General features: G+C 46.5%; 2 protein-coding genes across 6 annotated transcripts in view; one reads left to right on the top strand and one right to left on the bottom strand.

Annotated features, from left to right (window-relative positions):
* The window catches only part of LOC105186391 (WD repeat-containing protein 47), an 80,593-nt gene that overhangs the window by 43,797 nt on the left and 14,308 nt on the right, over positions 1 to 22,488 (bottom strand). For all 5 annotated transcript variants that reach the window (XM_025302851.1, XM_025302849.1, XM_019842886.2 and 2 more), the window contains exons 2-6: positions 12,725 to 13,424; positions 11,633 to 12,236; positions 10,980 to 11,328; positions 3,010 to 3,120; positions 2,472 to 2,547 (exon numbers count right to left, since the gene is read on the bottom strand). In XM_025302851.1, coding sequence (XP_025158636.1) covers positions 2,472 to 2,547; positions 3,010 to 3,120; positions 10,980 to 11,328; positions 11,633 to 12,236; positions 12,725 to 13,424 — 1,840 coding nt within the window. The remainder of the gene's footprint in view (positions 1 to 2,471; positions 2,548 to 3,009; positions 3,121 to 10,979; positions 11,329 to 11,632; positions 12,237 to 12,724; positions 13,425 to 22,488) is intronic.
* Positions 14,501 to 17,492, top strand: LOC105186390 (uncharacterized). Its single transcript, XM_011146551.1, has 5 exons — positions 14,501 to 14,600; positions 14,976 to 15,350; positions 15,459 to 15,621; positions 15,785 to 16,365; positions 16,603 to 17,492. The coding sequence occupies exons 1-5, from the start codon at positions 14,580 to 14,582 to the stop codon at positions 17,008 to 17,010; spliced, it is 1,548 nt and encodes a 515-aa protein (XP_011144853.1). The 5' UTR covers positions 14,501 to 14,579; the 3' UTR covers positions 17,011 to 17,492.

The raw sequence follows: 22,488 nt of genomic DNA on the forward strand, positions 1-22,488 counted from the left end.
TTGTTGGGCTGATTAAAAATTGAAACTCTTATCGAGCTTGCAGGCGATTGATGAATCAGCTTTTCGTATACGATTCTTTTATCGTGCTATCCTATGTAGCGGGGAGTTTTCAGGATTAAATAACAGTGTATAATGCGATAGCAAGATAGATGATAAGATAGAAGAGGAGAATCTCTGCGATAAGTGAAGGTCGGACTGTAGGATTATCATTATTTCGCGTAAACGAATCGACGAAAACTTTTTGCAATTGAATTCCACATTCGTCTGCTCGTTTGTCACTCCTGTTGGCCATAAGTGGAGCCGTTATCCGGCTTTTTTCCCGTCGCTGCGACACTTCCGCCATAGGGGACAAAAAAGCAATTGACATGCAAATCTTCGACTAACATCGCGTCGAGCGCCATTGTTGTACTATCCGAATACGTATGTTTCGCCGCGGAAGCAGATAATTTCACGTGTTACACGTGAACGTTGGCCAACCATCATTTCCGTATCGTCGGAGAGAAGTATCGTGATAAACCGCACCACGATGTAGGGCCAGAAATTTCGAGATCGACACCGGGTGACATAAAATAAATTATTCGCGATTTAAAAGTACATCCTTACTTGAAAGATTTATAAGAACATTCTGTATTAAAACGCCCGGAGAAAAGAAGTGGCGAAAGAAGTCAAATATTGTAAAGTAGAAGGCACGAAACATTACGAGGAACGCCTGATTGAAACCGTGTATCGTATCAGTTTGAGCATCGAAAAGGGAAAAAAAAAGAAAAAGAAAAAAAAGAAACAGAGCGCGCGCAAATAAAGAAAACATGCGTATTTATCTGTTAATTCGAATGATTTGTAGTAGCGTTCCACACGAACAAGAGAAAAATAATGTTACAAAGGATCTCTGTCCTTTGTAACAAGAAATACAATCCGGTCAAAGTGAAAGAAAAGAGCATACGTGAAATGATCCCGCGGTTAATTGACAATTGAGGCAATTACGGCTTTTAATCGACGGTCTCACGATAACCATGACTAATCAATGATGAAGAGAATTAAGCCGATAGTGGATCTAATCGAAAGATAAAAAGAAGCAGTGTACCCACCTCTCAGCGATCTAAATTCACAAGATGACTCATGTGTGTGAAGGTAATAAAACTCGTGAAACAAAGATTTGGTTTTAACGACGGCGTGTTTGCGGATGTGGCTGTTCTGTTCGGCTGTAAATTGTCGCTAAGACAAGATAAAAAATCACGGGCTGAAGCTGCTAGATCTCTTTCGATCTAAGCCAGAGATACGATAATTTCGTTTAGCTTGACAATTTTATTCGGCTAATAAGACAAGATCTCGACATCAGCTCGGATCTTGCCTCGATCAAAGGAATTTATGAGACGCAGCGGTCTTACGTTTTAACAGCTCGAACATTTTATAAAGTCGAAAACTTGTCATCCGTACGAGCATCTGTACGGCGCGCGAGTGTCCCCTTAAATTTAACGGCGCACTCGTAACTTATACATCGAACGTTAAACTGTTCCAGCGAGCAAGAATCGTACGGTAACGAAGTCACAATTTCTTATAAATTGCGCCGGAAGCGATACAGAGAGACACACAGATCGACTTTACGTGCCGGGTGCCTCGATTGATTCGCGGAAAAATGCGGGAAAGCCGGTTTCTCTGGCGGATTACGGACGACACTTTGAACGGGTTATGATTTTACGACGATGTTCATAGAAATATGGAAAGGCAAGTAGAAAGTGCGCATTTGCACAGATCGTAAACGCGAGCTATCGTGCGAGTTGTCGTGCAAATTTTTTCTTTATTTTTCATAACGAAGCGGTGGCACACGATATACGGTAATAAAATAATTATGCAGCACGAAGGAATGCGCTCGTGTTTTTATGCTCGTTGCATAAAGCAACGAGTTATCCAATAACAAATTATCGCATTAAATAAGCGAGTGTAATTAATATTATTATAATATATATATATATATATATATATACACACCGAATCGGTCAAAAAGTTTAGTTCAATTCCTGCGTTACGAATTTGACGTGATCGCATCGAAGGAATTATTCATCAATCAAGTAATCGCTATCGATGTCCTTCGCCAACGTTTTGGCAACAGGACATTGTCAACATTGTTGCTTGTATTATACGTATGTAACGTAATTTGTTAAAAGTCGAGTCATGTGTGTGCTTTTCGACGAACTTAATATAGACATATCTTGCAATCTTTTAAGCGGATGGCACATAAAAATACTTAAGCGGTGAAGAAACTGACCAATCACAATCAATTATTCTGCTAAGTTTTAAAACGGCGCCCTTAAGTTTCGATTGTGATTGGTCGATTTGCTTGCTGCTTATGTCTTACTGCTTAAGTTCGTTTGTGTGCCATGGCCCTTAGAAATGAGAGTAATATGAGATTCGTACATATAAAATGAGCGGTGATGTCAAAGGTAACACGATACAGAATCCAACAACTGACTCACCTTCAGCTTGACAACGTCGTAGTGTCCTTCCGGTATCCTCGAATCATAGACACCGCCTGGCACTGAATTTTGCCTTCTGCAACAAGACGACCGATTCAGATGATGGACTCGTGTCGCAGCGAACGAAGTCATTAATGTCGACAAATTCGCAAAATTGGATTTATTTTGAAAAAAAAAAGAAAAAAAGAAAAACAATTTAACGAGTTAGATTTCTTACGAAATGATTTCGCAAATAAAGCGTTGGAACATTAGGACGTTAATAACACAAGCGCACAAGTGCAAGCCTTTAAAAAGAAAACGAAAGTTTGGCCTATTCGTCAGCCTGAAAGATTCCGATCTATAGATACGGAATGGTTTGAAAAGAGCCGTAGGAAATGTAATGCCGAGGTGGCCGGAAGGAAAGCGATTCCCCCGACGCTAAACATTACCGATATCAAATTACCGGTGTTAAGTAACGCAATCCGCCTCCGACAGAGCCATAGATTTTCGCGCAACCATCGTGATTTTTGTTTACATCACACGGCGTGAGAGAACTTACGCGACTAGATCCGATCCGTTAATCGTGGGCTTCGGCGACTGGATACCAGACCGGGCAGGTGTATTCGTGTGAACGGGCGAAGGTCCTTTGCTCCCCAAAGGCTGCTTTATCCTGCGAACGAACGGGGGGGGGGGGGCGATAGATAATTCTTTCTCTCTATCTCCACCTCAAGCAGCAATCAGATTTCGTCACACGACTCTACAAATTCTTCTTCTGCTAAATAATACAGACATTTACGAGTGGAACTGTCACGATCGTGTCTGCTGCTTATTTTAATCCGCACATTTTGCCGTCGACACGTTTTCAGCAATAAATCAGTCACAATCAATGTTAAGCTGACTCCAGCATAAATCCAGTCAATAATCGCGCGTTACATGCGCGACGACCACGTAATCGATGCTACGTGTAATGATTTATAAGACATATTTCCAGTTTCGAGAAACGGGAACAAAAGAATTCGAGAACTCGTGCTTGTCTTTCAGAAGAAACAAAGTCGAGTGACTTGTCGAATAAATAGTTGAATAAATAAGTGCAAGCAAATTTCATCGCGCGGAAGTTCGTACCTAAAATATTATAAATTTTTTTCTCATGTATTTGTTCAGTAATTATCGCGTTAAGTAATACGAATTATTTAGCACGATAATTTGCTGAGATTATCAGCTGAGATAAATGCTTTGTTGGTAAACATAAACTTTGTTAATAACATTGGACTCATTTTTTTTTCCTGCTCTATCAAGTGTACAAATATATTCGGTGGATAATTATCGGCGATAATTCACCGCATCCTGTCCATGATGCGAAGCATCTATTCTTCTCCACTTTTAAAAGAACGAGCCTGGGAATTAGCCGTGACCGCGATTTTCATACCTTAAGCGGAAACGAAGAGGAAGAAGAAGTCGGAGAAGTCGCGCGAGACCCTCTCCGACCCCAGTAATTTTTCAAGCGGGATGCAATTTACCGGAGTCCGCGTCGTTGTCCTCCGAGTTCCAACACGACGAGGAATCGACGAGACATCGCGACGTCTCCTGACCTCCTCGAACTTAGACTCGCACTGTCCAGCGACGCGTGCACGACAGATTAGGTGTCATTTCTTAAACGACGCACCGTATGCATAAGCAGCGTGTGAAACTGTCGGACGCGTTATTACTCACTTTGCCGGGAGACTCGGCGGTGAAAAAGATCGGCGATTCCCGTCGATTAATTTCCTCAAAATGTCACACTGTCGCGTTCTAGCTAGCAGACGGAATCGTCGACCTCGCTCGAAAGCGAGCCATTCGCTCGCTCGCACAGTTAATTGTGGCGCGCGTGACGTGATTGTCGCTTTTCCCCATTTCTCCCCATTTTGCAACGCGTCTTTCTTTCCAACGCCTTCGCCAACGCCGACAGAAGAATTCAATCTTTCGCTGATCCTCAGGAGATACATTTCACCGTTCGACCGTGCTGGCTCAAAGTAACGCGGTTCTTTCCGCCATTGTCTAGCCGATCACGAACGATCTACCTGACATTTCCTGAATCGCTAAAACAATCTCGAGCCGATCGGCGCGCGACGTCTCAGTTTTCGTTACCGTTATACAAAATCACGCTGCATCACGGCGCGTGCTGCGTTCTCAATCGAGCTAACGTTTCCCGATGCGACATGAGCACCCGGTTGCGCGGCAGCAACAGCAGCGCGCGTCGCGTCTTCAAGACGCTGCGCGATTGAATCGCGGCTCTCGCGGTAGAATCTCGCGGCGTTTTCAGTCGCTATAATAATATTATAACGGCGCCGTCTCTCTTAATTACCCGTCGACCGTAACGAACATCCAGAGGCGAATTGCAATGTCCGAAAGAAGGCTTGAAAGCCCACATTTCATGACGCCTGCCATTAAAAATCGGCCACGAGAGCGCTCTACTCGATCAGTATCGTGTGATCGCGCAGATCTCTCTCGGGGAGAGAATTTTTTTTAATTTACACAAAAATAGGCAGACTCGCGACGGGATTTCTCGACACGCTTTTAAGAGCTATATCCTCCGAGCTATATATCGTCGACTCCTCAAGTTAAGAGCCCATTGGGGCTCTTTAGGTATCCGATAACGCTTCGATCAAGCTTCGACAAAGAAGGCGACGCGCGCGCGCACCTCGACAAATGTACGAGCGATACGAGCTCGTGAGCAAACCCTCGCGGTATTTACCGGCTTATGCACGGCGGCGTGGAACCAACGCTCCTGAGGCTGCACGTGCTGCTGTGACTGTTCTGCTTATTGTAAGTCGGCCGATTGCTGCCGGGCTGCACGCTGATCCGCTCGGCGATGCGGAATCGCGGCGTCGTCGGTTTGTGATAAATCATGCTCCCGTGCGCGTCCTGATCGCGTCTTCTCTCACATCCTCCTCGTCACGCGAACGGGGCTTCGGACGGGATGGAAGCGTCCTCGAGGTGCGGATGGTCGCGTCGCGAGGTCGTCGAGACGCTGACGAAATCGGAGGAACGCACTCCGGACGCGAATCGCGCGGCGGCGACTTGACCACCGCCTGGGAAGCCGCAGAATCCGCGCTCTCGTCTTGTTGCGCTCGAGAGAGCGGTAGGTCGCCGCGTATAGTTGCAACTGCACGCGGTACCGATACTGCCGACGAGGAGACTCAACGTGGAGTATCGAGGGAGCAAAAGCACGACGGCAGCGGCGGTGGTGGAGGAGGCGGCGGCGGCGGCGGCGGCGGCGGCGGCGGCGGCAACGGCGGCGGCGGCGGTGGTGGCCGCACTTACGATTCGCCTGGCAGCGGCATTAGGCTCGACCGAGTCCGTTCGTAATAACAAAGCGTATCGCGAACCTATCAGAGGCTGCTTTGATTCCCAGCCTGCACGCGCGGCGATCAGCTGTCGGGAGCGCGCGCGCGCGCGCGCGCGCGCAGCCGCGATGCGCAGCGCGCGATTCTCGCGGATCTGCGCGAGTCCTCCCCGCGAGTGATCTCCGAGCGAATCGATTGTATGGAAATTCGATTCGCCTCGAGGATCGCCTCGAGGAAACCGAAAGTCCTCCCCCGAAGTCTCGGAAAATCTCGCGGGTGTCTCGAATATCTGCATACCGATGATGGACGACGGTAAACCGCACACGCAACAGGGACTACGCATATAAGAAATGTATGTAGATGCGTATGTAGGTTGTACGGTCTGGTCACCTTGAGGAAAACTTGGAAATGCTCCTCTTGGCTCTATCCAAGAGACGCTCCTTCCAAATCCGAGAGAATTTCTGTCCGCGGGTAACAAGAGACGGAGTAAACGGCGAATCGAGATTTCCTTCGCACGTTTGGAATTTATTTACGCGAGTATATATATATATGTGTGTGTGTGTGTGTGTGAATAGAGTGAGAGATTCTCGATGAATCCATCACTGGCGGATTCCTCCGTGGTATCTCGCGTAGAAAGTTTTGCGAACACTTGGGAAGCTCTCGGATGCTCGTAGATAAGCAGAATAAGGCGGCCATCGACGGGAAAAACGCGGTCTGCTCTTAAGGAAGTAAGCAGCGTGTCGACATCACCCGCTCTCCTTCGTGGTGCAATGAATTTTGATAAATGGAAAGTTCGCGCAGCAGGCAGAATCGCGGTGAAAGATTAGGCGGACGGAAATATTGTGACGCAGCAAGTGTTACAGTTAGATAATAAGGTCGCGCAGGAAATTCCATTCACTCACGCGTCTCGCGGTCGTTTCCTTCTGACGGAGTTAAATGCGATAAATAACGGAGCGAAGCATTGGCTGCAATTGTATGCATCGCCGAACGCGAGATTACGCTCGTGTTTTTGACGGGTGAATCTTACGTACAGAGCGACGTAGGAGTCTTGTAATATTTTTGAAAAAAAATTTAAATTCCTTTCAGCTCGCGATAATATCCACGATGCCTTTCTAAAATTCGTGACGAGCATCTTCATGACTATTATCGAGAGAATATCCTTACTGGAAGAGAAACATGAACACTCGAAAGAAAGAAGAAGAATAAACTGAGTAGTCGCGTTTTTATTAGCGGTAGAATGATACTCTCTTCTGGATCTGCAGTCGCGAGAAACGTGACGTGACAAACACAGGTTTGCTAACAGCCGATAAAGAAAAGAATACGCGGCGAAATGGAATTTCCTTCGAAGGGCGCAGAAATAGAGATCACGAGATTTCCGATATTCTCGAGGTCGAGGTGGCGAATCAAACGAAACTTTCGTTTTGTGCGAGGCAACGCAGAACGCGTGCACGATTCGCATGCGAGCGATCGCTTTCGGGGGAATCACCACGAGGAACATCCGCCAGATGTTCCGCGCCGCGCGAGAGAGAGAGAGAGAGAGAGAGAGAGAGAGAGAGAGAGAGAGAGAGAGAGAGAGACAGAGGCGTCTCTCGCAGTTATTTCGCACGGCTGAAGTGATACACGAGAAATACGTGGCGAGTTATACTCAATTTCACAACAGCTTGCACGTATCGCCACACTTTCTGCCTTACAACCACCGACAACGAATGCGAATTTCTATGGATTTTCCAAGCTGCGTTCAGCCACGCCGACAAAGGAATCCTCCGTTCTGCTTTCTTAAGCCGCGCCGCCCCGCGTATCGAACCTAACCGCCGACGTTGATAATTATTACAAAATACCTAACACGGCATCGGTGCATTAAATAATTCCATCGTAACGATCTACGCGCGCGCATTTCCTCCTGCCTCTTCACGGTCCTCCTCTCCGCGATTCGCCGCGATCGGGCGCGAACTTTCACGACCGACTCTGGTTTCGAAGCGCAGCAGCTGTGCGCGCGTACGCGGATACGGAATTTGTATCAATAACGCCGCGATATTGCGCCATTATCGCCGGATATCCGCGCGGCCGCGACGTGTTATTACACGGCACTGAGAAAAAAGAAGCAGAAAAGATCAGCGAACCTTGAGCTCTCGGAGAGAGGTGAGCACCTCTCTGAGATCGGCACGAGATAATCGACTGTGTGCAATATCAGCGCGATGAATTTCAAGCCGTGAAATCGTTACTATCGGCGATAATCTCCGCCGATGGCTAGCAAACGAACGCATTTGTTTCGGATTCTTTTAATAATCATTCGCCTCTCATCGTCGGCTCTCAGAACGGGGCGCGGGCGTTTCGCTGCGCTGTTTATTCAGAGTTTCCCGTCTCGATGATCACAGGATATTTCCAATTATGCCGCTCGCGATCTCGCTCATAATTGTCTTGAGTACGTCTTATCTCGCGTCTGTTTTACGATTGTTATCGAGTATGCCGTTGCGCGCGCGCTGTCTGACTGACTCTTTTCAACCACTCCCGAGCATTGCATTTGCATAATAACTAAACTCACGACGATATGGTACGAATTAATTGAAACGGTTATCTTACTCGTTTTTTTGCCGCACGTGTGGAGCGTTTGATGTTAACGAAGCTGTTTGATTCAACGAGCGGAGAGGGTGGGAAAGAGGAGAAAAAGAGAGAGAGAGAGGGAGAGAGAGAGAGAGAGAGAGAGAGAGATAGACGGAGACCATTTCGCGATTACTTCGTATTCGGATGATGTTTCAACAAAGCCTCGTTTGTTACCAATGACGATCGGCTCGCGCGTTCCAATTACGCGCTGCATCTCGCCGTATACGAGCAAGTAGGTGGCTGCGTTACTACGAACGAGTCCCCGATGTCAAGAGAATCTGAAGTTCCATCTTTGGTATCAACACGTTACCGATTCGATCGAGTCAAGGCCGTGGCAGCGGCCGACTCCTCTCTTGACGGCTGTGCAGAATTTTGGACGACGTTACATGTTTGTGGGCAATCGATAGTAAAAGTACGCGCGATAGTCACGCGTGATAACGCTCGGTCGCAAACGCAATCGCACATTCGTGAGAATAAAATAATTAAATATCCCGCATAAAAAAGCAACATTATGGCCATGTTACCCCATATGATAATTTGTTTTTTTTTCTGTTTCTTTAATATATATTTTTTATATATCTGATAAATGGACGGTTTCATTTAAAAAGAGATGTAATAATAGACACAACTACTTCTCCGTTGATTCGTGTAATAATTTGAAACTTTTCAAACATTCAATCAAGTGCATATATATACAATATGTAAATATATATAAAAGAAAAGAAAGAGGGTGAAAGAAGCGTTAAATTCAGCAAATCATCAAGAATAACCGCGTTTATTGAACTCGTTGAACGATCAAGAGTTCTCGTTTGGTCTCCATCTCATCGACGGCGAAAAGCAAGACTCGCCGTCTAAATACGCTGCCATATTTCGCTGCTAACGAACTGCCAGACACTCGAAGCTCCTTTGGAGCGAGTTAATTTCTCGACTCATTCCTCGAAAACGTCGAGGTAACCAGTCTCGTTAGCGTATTCATGAAAATGTGTCTATGTTATCATTAAAAGCGCTATCTAAGCAAATACGATGAAATTCTTATTATTCTGAAAATATACTCCGTAACGTATTCATATATTATAAATTAGCCAGAGATTTGGACGCAGCAGTGGACGGTAGAAAATTTCGTCATTCATACTTTCGAAACTTAAATCCCAAATTATAAACGATGGATTTAAGTGTACAATTATTTTCGAAATTCCAAATTTGGATTATTGCAAATTATTTGACTTCTTTTTTGCCGCGCGCCGTCATGTTTTCACGTTGTCACGTGAAAACATGATGTTGTGTCAGAAATTCAAATTTCCATTTCGCGTAAATATGATGATACGCGTGATACGTTCAATCGTGGAATAAATGTGCAAAATTTGCACACTCCACGTACTCCGCGGGATACAGTCACGCGCGTGATTGAGACAATGCGACCATAAGTATGTATGGCAAAGTTATGCGCGTGAATCATGGGATGCGACAGAACCAACGGTGGAGGGAATGTGCGGTCACGATTCTGTCACGAGCGTGCGCACTAAATCTGACTGTACATCCTGTATCCGGTCCTGGTACAATGTCAGTGCTCGATGCCAATGAACCGTGATCGATTTCCAGTTTCGATTGTGAGGCCGGTCTCTCAGCGAGTTACACTCGCTCGTTTTCTCGAAGGTTACCTCAATCACGAAATGACACGGATATCAATGAACGTATGTAACAATTATTTCTTGCGCGTTGAATACATTAGCGTGTAAAATAAATTTATTTATTGCTGAAAATAATTATCGGACCGTTCTATTTTTTTTCTTTTTTTCAAGGAAATCGCAAAATTTGCATGATATAACTATAAATTTGTTACGCCTAAAAGACTTGAAAACAAACATGCATGCTTGTCGTATGCTCTAGAAAAGTATCGCTTAGAATGTTGAAGAGTTACAAATATTGTAATGAATATAATATTAGCAGAAACACATGTGATGAACTCCGGAATGGATAAACTCTGTTTTATCCCAAATTGTGTGTGTGTGTGTGTGTGTGTGTGATACGTTTTAAAATACACAATCGCATTTACGAAGCACAAGAAATCCGCGAAACTAAAGTGATTTCCCCGTCGAAAGGGCTTTGAAAGTCAATGTCAGGCGAGTAAAATAATCGAATTTTCTTTTTCATTGGTTCGCGTCGGAGAGTATCGCTATTTCGGTCGGCGCCACGTTGTTGTTCTAAGCTACTATTCTCGGCGCGCGTTTTACCACAATAAACTCGACAAAAGGCGTTCCGCTATCGCCATCTGTTGGAGAATGCAACGGGCTGCACCTCTCTGATTCAGTGCATTCGGTGCAGCGGAGTTATTTTACCGAGATAGCCACGATGATTGTCTACGGCAGGCGCGAATCATGCGAACGTACGTAAAACCATTTTGCATTGTGATAATTTTCCGCGGAATCATATTTTAAATACGCCTCATCACTCTTTCGTCTCACTGTCTTATCTTTCAACGTCCCATTGGTTAAAAGATATATTTATTGCTCTAGTAGTCGACAAATCACGAATGTTAAGTCTAAAGTGTGACTTCCTCTCTACGAATATGTTCTAAATGACAAGTTGACAAAAAAAAATCACTCACCCTTCTCCCTGCAGTCTATTATCGGCTACTTGCACGGGTAACGGTGCCGCTAGTTGTCTGACTAATTCGTCCCTCTCCCTTTCCTTCTGCTGAATGGTCTCCTGCAACCTCTGTTTCTGCTTCTGGTACTCCTTAAACAGACCACCGTTGTAACTTTGTTCGAGGTGGTCTCCGGGCGCAGTCGCTCTAACCGGAATCGCAGTTGGCTCTGTAATTTTGGCCGCGACTCCTGTGGGCTTTTCCGCCAAAGAGTCTCTTCTGGAACTCCTGGCGGTCGAGGGCGCCGGCGATTCTCTGCCAGCCACTCTGCGTTCTGGCGTGGATGTCGCTGAAGGGTCTATGTCAGCACCTATTATGAGAATTACGCGCGTTATTCTTGAAATCATTCGGGAATATTTTACGCGGGAAAATATCGAGAGAAAAGTGACGTTAAGCAAAGTCAAATGAATTTAAATAACATTCATGTATAGATTGTGTGTGTGTGTGTGTGTGTGTGTGTGTCAGCAGCATGTTAAATAACATGTCATTACAATACAATAAGAAAAGAAAAATTCTTCCAAGAATCTCTACGATATACATGTCCGTCCAGTCGAATAATTTAAAATACTTGGAAATCTGCAAATTCCACGGTATAACGTACTTTAGAAACTCACCATCGGGACTTTTGGAATGCCCTCTCGTCCTCGGTGGGACTTTGGGTTGAGCATTCGTCGCGGTCTCTTGTATCGATGGTAGCTGTTGGAACTCGGCGTAATTCGAGCTCAGGAAGACGTCACCCTCATTCTCGAAGAGCCTATCGACGCTGGTGTTCATCAGTTTGTTATTCTTGAAACCGATCAAGTGGAAGCTAGCGAAGGACGACCTGGACATGGGGTTTATGTCGCCGGTAGAGAGCGCCATCAGCGCCGCGGATGGTATGATCGTGTTCTTGGGTCCGGGACTCCTCGGCCCGAGGCCAGCTTCTAAAGCTGGCACTAAACTGCGGGACATCATGTCCGCGGCAGATCTCGGCCTGGTAAACGGCATGGCGCTGTGCGGAAAGGTTTTCGGTTTGATCGGGGTTATGAGCATGTGCTCCGTCCACGAGGTCTCCAAGGAGGGCCTCTCGAGACGTTCTACGTCGACGTTCAAGGTTCTTTGCGCGAACGGCACTGCGAATGTCTCAGGGGGTATGCTCTGAAGCCACGAGAGCAAACTCAGGTCGGAATCGCTGAAACCTACCGATCCGTCTAGCAACCTCGAGAAACTCATCTCTACCTGCAACATGAAAGCGCGCGCGGAACGGGACGATTAAAATCAGGTGGAAAAATTTAATGTGTGTGTGATAAAATATATTTTATAAATAAAGCGTCTCTCTCTCTCTCTCTCTCTCTCTCCCCCCTCCCCCCTCTTTCTCTCTCTCTCTCGGGTTATTCTATAACTTGCATCTACGTGTAAGGAGCAAAAGTCATTGCGATTTCCGCGTAATACATTTCGTGCGTGTGCAATGTTTCAACGTACACTATAAATTAATATGACATTAATTTATAATTCCCAGTAAATTGATGGATTTCTATAAACTAAATATTTAACTTGTAATTCTCTCCCGACATGTAACTCTGTTATTCAAATATTATACGTTTAATTATATAATATATACAAAAGTATGTTTATAGTTATATAACTGTGAGAGAGAAAACTATAACTCTGTTGATGAAAACCCGATCAATGTACGATAAAACGTAGATTATAGACGAGATAATTACCTGTTCGCTCTCTTTCGAGCCGGTGGCTTTCGCTTGGCAGTAGTTAACGCAGGACTCGTACAAAATGCCCTTGATGATGAGCTGAATGAGCCGATCGTTCTTCGCGGAGGTGACCGGATGCGCGGAGTCAATGCCCTTCCTGTCACCCGGCAGGAACTTCTCCACCAAGGGATGCACCTCTCGGAAGCATTGCACCCTGGCGTTGCTGGGGTTCCAGTCCTTGTACTGCAGGTGATCCGTCAGCCGCGGCAGAGTGAGCAACAGGCACAGGCTGCTGTATTCCTCTTTGGAAGGAGCGACCTTCTCAAGGTCGCTCAACACCTTGACCACCTCCTCCACGGCGTTGTCCACGCTGTTGTTCGTGCTGGCGGCGATAACGTTCGCCTCGGACTTGATGCACAGCAGCTCGACGTACTTGTGTCGCAGGATCGAGTACGTGAACTTCCTCATATCGAAGTCCGAGAGCGCCTCCAAGGGCTGGATGAACTCCAGCACATCGTCCCATTGCCCGTCGAGGATCAGCTGACGCAGGAAGAGCACGTCGTCGCTGTACTGACCATTTATCACCCCGGTCTCGCGCTCCAGCGAGAGCTGCGAGATGTGAAGGTCACGGCTGTGGAGGAACTCCAAGGTCAGTCGCACCACGTCCTCCTCGCGCAGCGTCAGGTGCGCCGCCGGCATCACGTACCGAATACGCAACCTATGACGAATTATAGAACAGAGCACAGAACGAATTACGACTCTTGTTACTTTCCGCGGATCTCAAGGGTCGCCAATTTACGGGATACTACATCTACGAAATTCCACCGTCGACCGACCGAAGTTATTGCTCAAGGGAGGGGGGGGGGGGCGGAGGGGGCTACAAGAAGGGCGGGTAGGAGCGGGAAACAGCGAGAAATTATGGCGCGAGCATTAACAGCTACAAGTTATGTTAGGCTAGAACTTTGCAGATACTGCTTGATTAATGCGATAAATGTAACGATGGCGCGTAGTTAACGCGTAGTCAACGCGTACCAGCTGACAACTGCATCCGCGCTGGTATTACACATCGTGGAAATACAACAGTTCGCACGTACGCATTCTAACAATTGCACTAACGATTGCAAGTTTGAATATCGGCAGGTATCGGTATTTTTAATAACTGGTTATCGCGAAACGTCCGCTCGCCCGATTTTCGCCCGTCGTTTTCAATTTCTACTCGCTAAATCACGGCGGACGACGCGGTAATATTTGTATTCGGAGAACGGCTCGCCAGCGGAAGAGGTCTACGTCGGCACGTAGCCACCCACTTACGCGTTAATCAGTGCACGTCTGCGGACATATTGGCCCCGAAACGCACCGAGCTTCCGTGAGGAAACTCATTTTCGCGCCATTCCATATCCCGTGCATATCGTTATTCCGCGAGTCTCGCGATCGCGCGCAAATTTTTCTTACAAATGGAAGCGTCCGTCGAGAAATCGTCCCTACCGATCGTTCGATCGAGGACGAACGCTGAACGACGAACACCCGCTGAAGAAACATATCGCGGCACATTCAGAGAGATAACTTTTGAAACCGCCCGCGGGCATACGCGAAACATACTTTCGAAGCAACAATCGCAGCCTCGACAATACTCCACTCCGGAAGCCCTGAACGGATAACTTTGTATCCGTTGGAGAAACATTTGATGACAATTGGATTTTCGCTACGAACGGTTTCGCAATAGCCGCCAGCAATTATGCCAGCTAGTCGCGAATCGCGGACGGCGCACGAAACTCCTGGCATCAGCGATTTCGGGAGTTAATTTGTCGCCTCGCGACGAGCGACTCGTATCAGTCTCGATCGGACCGGAGCAAGAGCAATAGGAGAAATCGCGATGCTCGCGTATCGAGGAGTAGTAAGTGGAATCTATTATAACACACGTATTTCCAGTTTTTTTTTAATTCTTACATTCTTGTAAGAAAAGAATTCGATCTCCCGGATTAGCATGTGTCTGAACGACTAAACTACTTAACACGCGCGCGCGTTAACACTGGCTGAGAAAGCTCTTTAAAAAAATAATTTCACGTAACACAAGATTGCACGATATTGTTTCTGACACTCCTTCTTCTCTGAATCGAATTTTTGTATATTTTATCGATAAGTGCGCAGGTGCCCGTAAAGAAAGAGCAACGAGGGATATTCACGTGGAATTTCGGGGATGAATTTCCGCGAATCGAACCGTATCTGTTATTCGAGAATAGCTCGCACAGAGTTCGCTCAATTGTTTCAGTTTCTAGCGGCGACGATTTTGTCGGCGAGTACCGTACTCGCCGACGTCCTCGTTCAGCCTGGCTATCGTTACGACAATAAACGACACCATTCCACATCAGCATATCAGCCTGCTGGCCCGCAGCAGCAACCGCCACTTCCAACTGAACAATATTACGCGAATCAATTAACAACGGACCAGCAACATCTTAAGGGAATTCACGCGGTTTATCCTTACTACGGATATCCAAACTATGGGCGGTCACATTTCACGAGATATCATCCCGCGTATCGTCATCACTACCCCTACGTGTTACCGCATCAGCTGCATTACGCGAAGATAGGAGGTCACGGATACGTCCAGCCGTCGATATTTGTCCGCCACCCGCAACCCGTGGTGAATATTTTTATCCATTATTATTCTGACGTCAACGCATCTCGTGTGACGCACCGATTTTACTCGACTCTTTATTCGCAATTTCTCGCAAGTATGACGTTCTCTTAGATAGGACACCACCGATTTAGAAGATTCGCGATGGAGAAAATCGGCAAACCTTCCGTCGTTAAACATGACGATGGTGTGGCCACGGAGCCGTCCCTAGTGACCACGAAATATTCTACGGCTTTCGACTCGCGTCTTCGGGAAAACGAGCCTGTCGGTACTAACAGTGAGTATTTCTGAAGAATGATGCGCTCGATGCAAAGCATCTTCGCGAAAGCAGCGTTGTGGCTGCAGCTTCGAAGGACGCGAAATTCAACGAGACACCTCGAACGCGAGCCGAGTCGACGATGCATCGGTTCTCAAAATAAGCTACTTGATAATAATTGCAGATGAACATTCGGAGGAGAAGAGTCAGAGCAAGAACGATCAGCCTACCACATTTTTATTCAACCTGCGTCCACAAAATATATATCGCAACTCTCGTCAACTCAACTCTGCCTCAAATCTGATCAAAGCAAGTATTCGAACAAAACCTGCCGAGAGCGACCCGTCCACAGCGAATCTCGCTACAGTGCCGAAGACGGCATCGGCAGTTCTGCAAGAAATCGGACAGAACGGAGATAATAGCAAAAATCAACAGCAGAATCAAATGCCTCCCACGGATCCAAAGCAATCCTCGAATCCTTCGCCAGCGATTTCGCCGTCGGCCAAGGCATCGGACGAACAGTCGGCATCGGTCGGCGCTCCTCGTAACTATTACTATGAGACAATAGGCGGAAAAGAGATTAACTGGCCAATCGCGTCGCCAGGGATTTTTACACCGGCGCGATATGGAACGTGGAATCGGCCGAATTTCTATCACGCGACGAGGAACCTCCCCGATCCCAGGCTGAGTCATCATGCGTCATGGCAATTTGAGCCGCTGTATCAGCAGTACGCGTATCAAGTGCCGGATAAGAAGTCGTTGCTGGTGAGTCTCCAGAGCCAAAGTAATTTCTACTCTGCGAGCATGTGGAGTGGCTTTCTTGTTAATTCTCCGCCAGTTTTTCGTTAATTAATTCTTACGAGACAAACAACAAAACCAAGTCAGGTCCAGTTCTCTCGCATATTAAAAAACCACGATATAATGATACGATATAATGAATACTTTTGGATTCTAATTTTATCAACAATTTAATCAATGTCTCTTTCTTCCCTCCGTTTGCAGAAATCACGCATCAGGAGCAGGGAACGATCGAAGCTATCCAATTTTGACAGCGGCTATAGAATCGCAACTCCTTGCAACCTCGCGAGCTACCCCCCCGAATATTCGACCTTCTACAACGTTGCTCCGTCAGAAGTGCAGCATGCGTACGAGCCGATCGTGTTGACGTACCTGACCGATCCGAATTACTACGCGACTTACACGAGCAGCGGCACTCAAAGCAATCCGACGACGAACGACGACGTTCAGACCTCGCCGGGTATACCGCAAACACCTCAATTTCTAAGCACCTACGACAGCCCGATGGATACGAGATACGTTGCTGAACCGCAGACTTATTACTACAGTCCCACCTTGACCTACGACAGCGCACCGTTCGAAGGCACATTTTCGTCTCCGGCTTATTATTAGTACCAGCTTGCTATTACGGGCATGACGCTCGCTTCGCCCATCGATTAGCACCGCGTCACCACGAAGCAACGAGCCGATTGACCGTAGTAATTTTTCATGATCTATTTATCATATACACTGTGACACGTCGCACGCATAATTTTCCACACAGCCGAGCGAACTCTCATCGAACTCCGTCCTCTCGTTAGTTAGATCTTTTCCTCCACACGTACCACCCTCCTCCGAGGGCAAAACTCGCAATGTTTTTATTCGATATCGAGCTTTTTTACTTCGTACTTTGGTAAGTCTTCATCTTCAGATAAGTGTATCTTTTAATGGTGACAATTTATTTCCTTTGCATATTCTTGTACTTGTATACTGCGGATTGTAGTTCTCATCGCAGAGTGTGAAAGTAGATTCGTTTAGAATAATCCGCATTAGTACGAGTGTGCTTAGTGATTTTCATGTAATGTTAATAAAACAATGATGGATTTTTACAATCGGAGACGGCCACCCGATAATATCCCGATGCCGCATGCCGAAAATGACAAACTTTTCATCGCGAGAACACTTTCACAGGTAAACTTAACGATCGCAGCGCCGACGAATCACGGGCCAACGTGATGAAACGAAAATTCAATTTCAGACAATTTGTCGAGAGAGTTAATTGAGAGCCGCGTGTGGAGAGGGCCGAGGCGTCGTCCGTCTGCAAAATGTGCGGATGCCCGCCGGAAAAGGAGGGCAAACACCGATCGAGCAATTTCTGATTCGCCTCCGGGACATCTTGCCGCGATGAAATGCAATTTCTTCGATTCCGTGGAAATCCCTCGCCGCGCCGGAGAGCACGAACGTGTTTATCTTTCGTTAAAGCCGTCGCGTAGAGTAAATATCAGGATGTTTCGCGGAGCGAAGAAATCGATCGGCGAAACGATCTACGGTACATTCTGTTAAAAAAGAAAAAAAAATATTGAACAATTCGAGTCGGATTAAAACGAACTCAATTCCAGGCCCGCACAGGTCGAACTGACCGCCCTAATTTTCTCAGCGGTGATATTGATGCTCTTTTAATCTTTCGTTTGTGTAAAACGAGCTCGCAATTCAGCCCAATGAAACGAGCACACAGCTGACGCAACGCCATTATTTATCGTTTGAATCGACCAATCTTCCGTCAGGGGTGGAGTCACTCGCGAAATACGCAAGTTAAATTAACCTCTTTTAGTAAAAAAAAAAATATTTACATCACACGCGGAGCAATATTCCAGGCTCGTTGATCTTTTTCTGCCAACTAAATTTTGCAATTTAAATTCCCACGTGAAATTGTTAATCCGACTCGATTGCAGTTCGTATAAAATTTGCGTAATCCTGCGACTGGATTTTAACCGGGGGAAAAAAAAAGATTTTTTTTTTCTTTTTTCGTTTTTCTTCGTCAGCGAGTGGTCATCGAGTGAAATTAAAAAGTGGCAGGAGTTTCAGCTGCCGCTGTAGCGCGATGTTATAAAGCGAATTATAAACTACAGCAAACTCTCTCTCGCTTCGGTGGAATCAATCGACGGCGATCGCGCGACGCCCATTGATCGAGACGCATCGTTGACTCCGTCGGATGCATCGTCGTGTAATGGCCGAGCGATCTGTTATAGCAGGTCGCAAACTCGTCGTATAATAAGGCGACGAGGTAACGGAGCACTGAGGCGTTAAAAGCGCGCTGAAAGTTATGAAACGAGACGTAAAAGGCAGGGGCACCGTGTTCAGCAGCGATCTAATTACCGCCGCCGTTGCGCGAACGCATATCGCGATATAGATTCCCGACGAGTTGCGAGTATTGAGCGACAAAGCAGCGTTATCTTCTGCCTCGACTCGATGCCTCGATACCCGCGATCTCTCAACGTGACGAATCTTTCTGGCCCGGCACGTGACGAATGTTTGAACGACAAATCTGGGGGGAAGGCGCGCGCGCGCTCTGGCATACATCACCTTGTGCAAGGGACCGATACATATTGCCGTCACACGCGGTTGATCGATTCGAAATTTAAGAGGAAGTACGCTCACCGAGCGGAAGTTACGAATCGTCGGCTGGTCGTTCCACAACGTTTGCCGTAGTAACGGCCACGGGAATCGGCCGTTATTCGTGTAACAGGCGAGTTAGCCCGGCTACAATTAAACATTAATTACCATTCAACGCGGGGCCCTAATTGTCTGCCGAAATATACGCACAATGGCGTAAAATACCGCCACTTGCGTGCGTATGACTGACCCGGTTGACGGTGTGAGCACGAATTAATTAACCGGGGGTCGAGTCTGCTTTCACGCGATTACCGGAGAGAAAAAGAAATTATCCTCGAGTCGTCGGTTCCTTGAATCTTGTTGATTACATTTTGAGACAATGGAATTGCGCGAGGATTCTAAAAGTAAGTTATATAAGCAGTCCGGGATACTTCAATCTCAACTCGGCAGATTTTCGATCGCACGGAGATATCTTTACTGTTCGGTGTATTTCGGTGTATTTACTCAGCTTCGGCCGGGAGCTTTGCTAAGTAAGATTCGAGCCTTAGCTCTTTCCTCGAACCTTTCCTCTCATCGGCATCTTTGTATCTTTAAGTGCGGATATTTCGGCTCTCTGGCTCTTCGATCCTACGTTCTTCCAATAAACGCGGAGCGCGTCGAGCGAGTTTTTCTCGTCAGCTGTCAATTTCATCTGTTGTGGCGGAAAAGCTCGCGAGAGCTTTTCGTCTCGAATCGCGGGAGCGAAAAAATTTCAAACGCAAAAAGCACCAAAGTCGTCTCGTCTCGTCGAGCGAGCCTCAAAGGGAACGCTCGTGACTCGCCGGCTTATCGCCGGAGCTGCATTTTAGTGTCGGCCGTCGACTCCAACTTTAACATCTCCTTGACTCTTTGCTGTCGTTCTCCCTCTGTTTCCCATGTCGTCCGTAATTTCAGCCTTCCACCGGCGACGCGCACATTGCACGCACCCTCGCGCGAGCGTTCCACGAGGCGCGAGCGACAAGGACCGTCCGTTAATTTATGCCACAACCCTTGAGGCGATCCAATAACGGCGCATCCTTCCGCAGGACGGAATTAATCGAGCATGCAAACGAGACAGCACGTCGCCTCACTGTCCCTCTCTCTCTCTCTCTCTCTCTCTCTCGTCTTTCTGCGTCCATCGATTTCCTCAGTGAACCAGACGATAAAAGTCCCATAATCGTAGGAAATATGAATATCTGTAGTTTTTTCTTTTTCACTCCAATGGAACGATACATACGGGATAATGCTCGCTTGATACTGCGAGAGTTTTGTCATAAATTGCATATTAATGCTAAAGTAGTATGCTGTTGGTCGGCCGACTACAAAGTTGCGGTTTATAACTCGCAGTCGCTCTGTAAGCGACTTCTCAGGTAAGAAGCCTCGAGGATCTCGCGTGCAACTTTCAAAGTTAGATGGTACTAACTGTGTAAATCATTCACAAGGATGAAGAAAGTAAACCTTACACACCGCGGAATTTTGAGTATCTCGACGAGTAGCAAAAACGGATTATTAAGTTCAGGTACGTTTCTTTTGGATAAAACTCGGTCATTTTTATCTCTATTCTGTTCAATTCATCGAATGAAAAGTGTTACGACTTTCTTATCGCCACTCGATTCATTAACGAACACATCTCGGCTCTTCATCACGAGCGTGTACTGAAAATCGACCGAAACTCTCACAACGTGTAACGTTACAGCGCGAGAGAGAATACTTTTCATTACTTCATTACTTTTTAACCCTTTAGGTGCGAACGAAACGAAATATGGTACAAACGGGTAGTATAAACGGTTTTCTGATTTTTTAAAGTTGAGCGCTAAGTTCACACCGCACTAGGAAAAATATATTGTTGCGTGGACCAAAATTTTGTTGCAACAACAAAACAATTTGGTTAAAATATGCCCGACAACAAAACTTGTTTAGCTCCTGCAAACAAATATCTTGCTTGATATCACGGTTTGTTCGAATAACGTAATACTTTTGTTACAGCAACCAAAAAGCTTCAACTACATGAATTTTGTTAAAAATACTATAACTCATTCTTAATATACAAAATCTAAATTTTAGTGCACAGAAACTGACAAAACAGTATCCATTGGGCATTACTTTAGTTTATGTAAAATAATACTTCGTTATTATGTAATTTTTATGGATAAGATAACTAAAATGCTTAATTTTTATGTACGAAGTCTAAGAACAAAATATCATATTTGGTCCAGAGAACAAAGCAGAAAAATATATTTAGTTGAGACAACTAAATATTTCGTTGTATAAGACAAGGTATTTGATTGCTATTAAAAAATGCCTCGACTAAACGGTTTGGTTAGAGATACTAAATTTTTTCTCCTAATGCGGTGAGAGAATATCTGGTCGCGCGAGCTCGCGATCGTCGAAGAAACGCACTCGCGCGCTCTTCGTGACGAGCGGAGATATAATAGCGAGAGAACTGGACTGGAGAATCGACCGAGGAGCTTGCATCGCCCGCGGAAAGAAGCCGGTGAATATTGTCGCGCGGCGCACCTATCTTCGTGGGTAAATCAAGCGAGTCGAATACCGGTACCGGTCTCGACTCGCGGGGTCAAAGCTGACCCGCTGAATACCTCCATTACAGGATGGCTAATGGTTTCTTTGCGCGTATCCAGCGCGAAGAAAGCCCCCTCTGGAAACCTCAGTGCCGCCTGGGGTTAATGAAAAAGAACCGGAAAGCTCGTTCCCGCACCGAGGTCTCATCCCGTATCGTTAGCGCGCGCGCGCGCGCGCGCAAGTTCAACGCGCCGGATTCGCCAAACTTAGCAGCACACGTTAGTCGAGAAAGCTGCCGCCGCACTCGTCGTCGTTAGATACCTCGCTAGATTACACCCATCAAGCGCTAAATTCAATTCTCAGCGTCAAATAATTTACGGCGAGCCGAGAACGCTTGAGTAATGACGCGCGCGCGCGCGCGCGCTTGTGTGAGCAACGAGTTTGAAAACTGGCGTTTCCCCGCGTTCGCTTCCGCATTCCCGGCGAATCGCGAACAATCGCGACGAATGTCGCCGGTGATTATTTATAACCGGAGCGCGCCGTCTCTCCCAGCGCGCGAAACGACACGTCGCTGTATCCCATAAGCGTCGTCTACAATATGCAGTAAGCAGTAAAGAAATGGACCAACCACCACAGTTGATTATTTTTGTCGCAGTCGACTGTGATTGCTTTATTTCTTACCGCTCACGCTTACTTCTTACCGCTTACTGCCACTGTAGACGACGCTTCGTTCGTGACTCATCGGCGCACTTACGTCCCGTGCGCGGACACGAAATTGCCGGCCGATGCTTCGTACTTACGGCTGATTACGGGCAATCGTCGATGGCGTTTGTCTCGCTATACACGTGAAACTGTCTAAGGACAGCCGTGAGGACGGGGGAAGTCTAACGCGAGAGAGACGTAACGGAGAGACGAGAGAAACGTGAGAATGAAGAGACACCGGCGACGAGCGTTGTCTAT

The sequence above is a fragment of the Harpegnathos saltator genome, unplaced genomic scaffold, assembly GCF_003227715.2.
Source record: "Harpegnathos saltator strain DR-91 unplaced genomic scaffold, Hsal_v8.6 scaffold515, whole genome shotgun sequence".
NCBI lineage: Eukaryota > Metazoa > Arthropoda > Insecta > Hymenoptera > Formicidae > Harpegnathos > Harpegnathos saltator.

Bases quoted from the DNA above. Each gene is read 5' to 3' on its own strand.
- LOC105186390 (XM_011146551.1), top strand. From the start codon at position 14,580: ATGCTCGCGTATCGAGGAGTA. The intron at 15,622-15,784 runs GTGAGTATTTCT...TAATAATTGCAG, and splicing joins CGAGCCTGTCGGTACTAACA to ATGAACATTCGGAGGAGAAG. The intron at 16,366-16,602 runs GTGAGTCTCCAG...CTCCGTTTGCAG, and splicing joins CGGATAAGAAGTCGTTGCTG to AAATCACGCATCAGGAGCAG.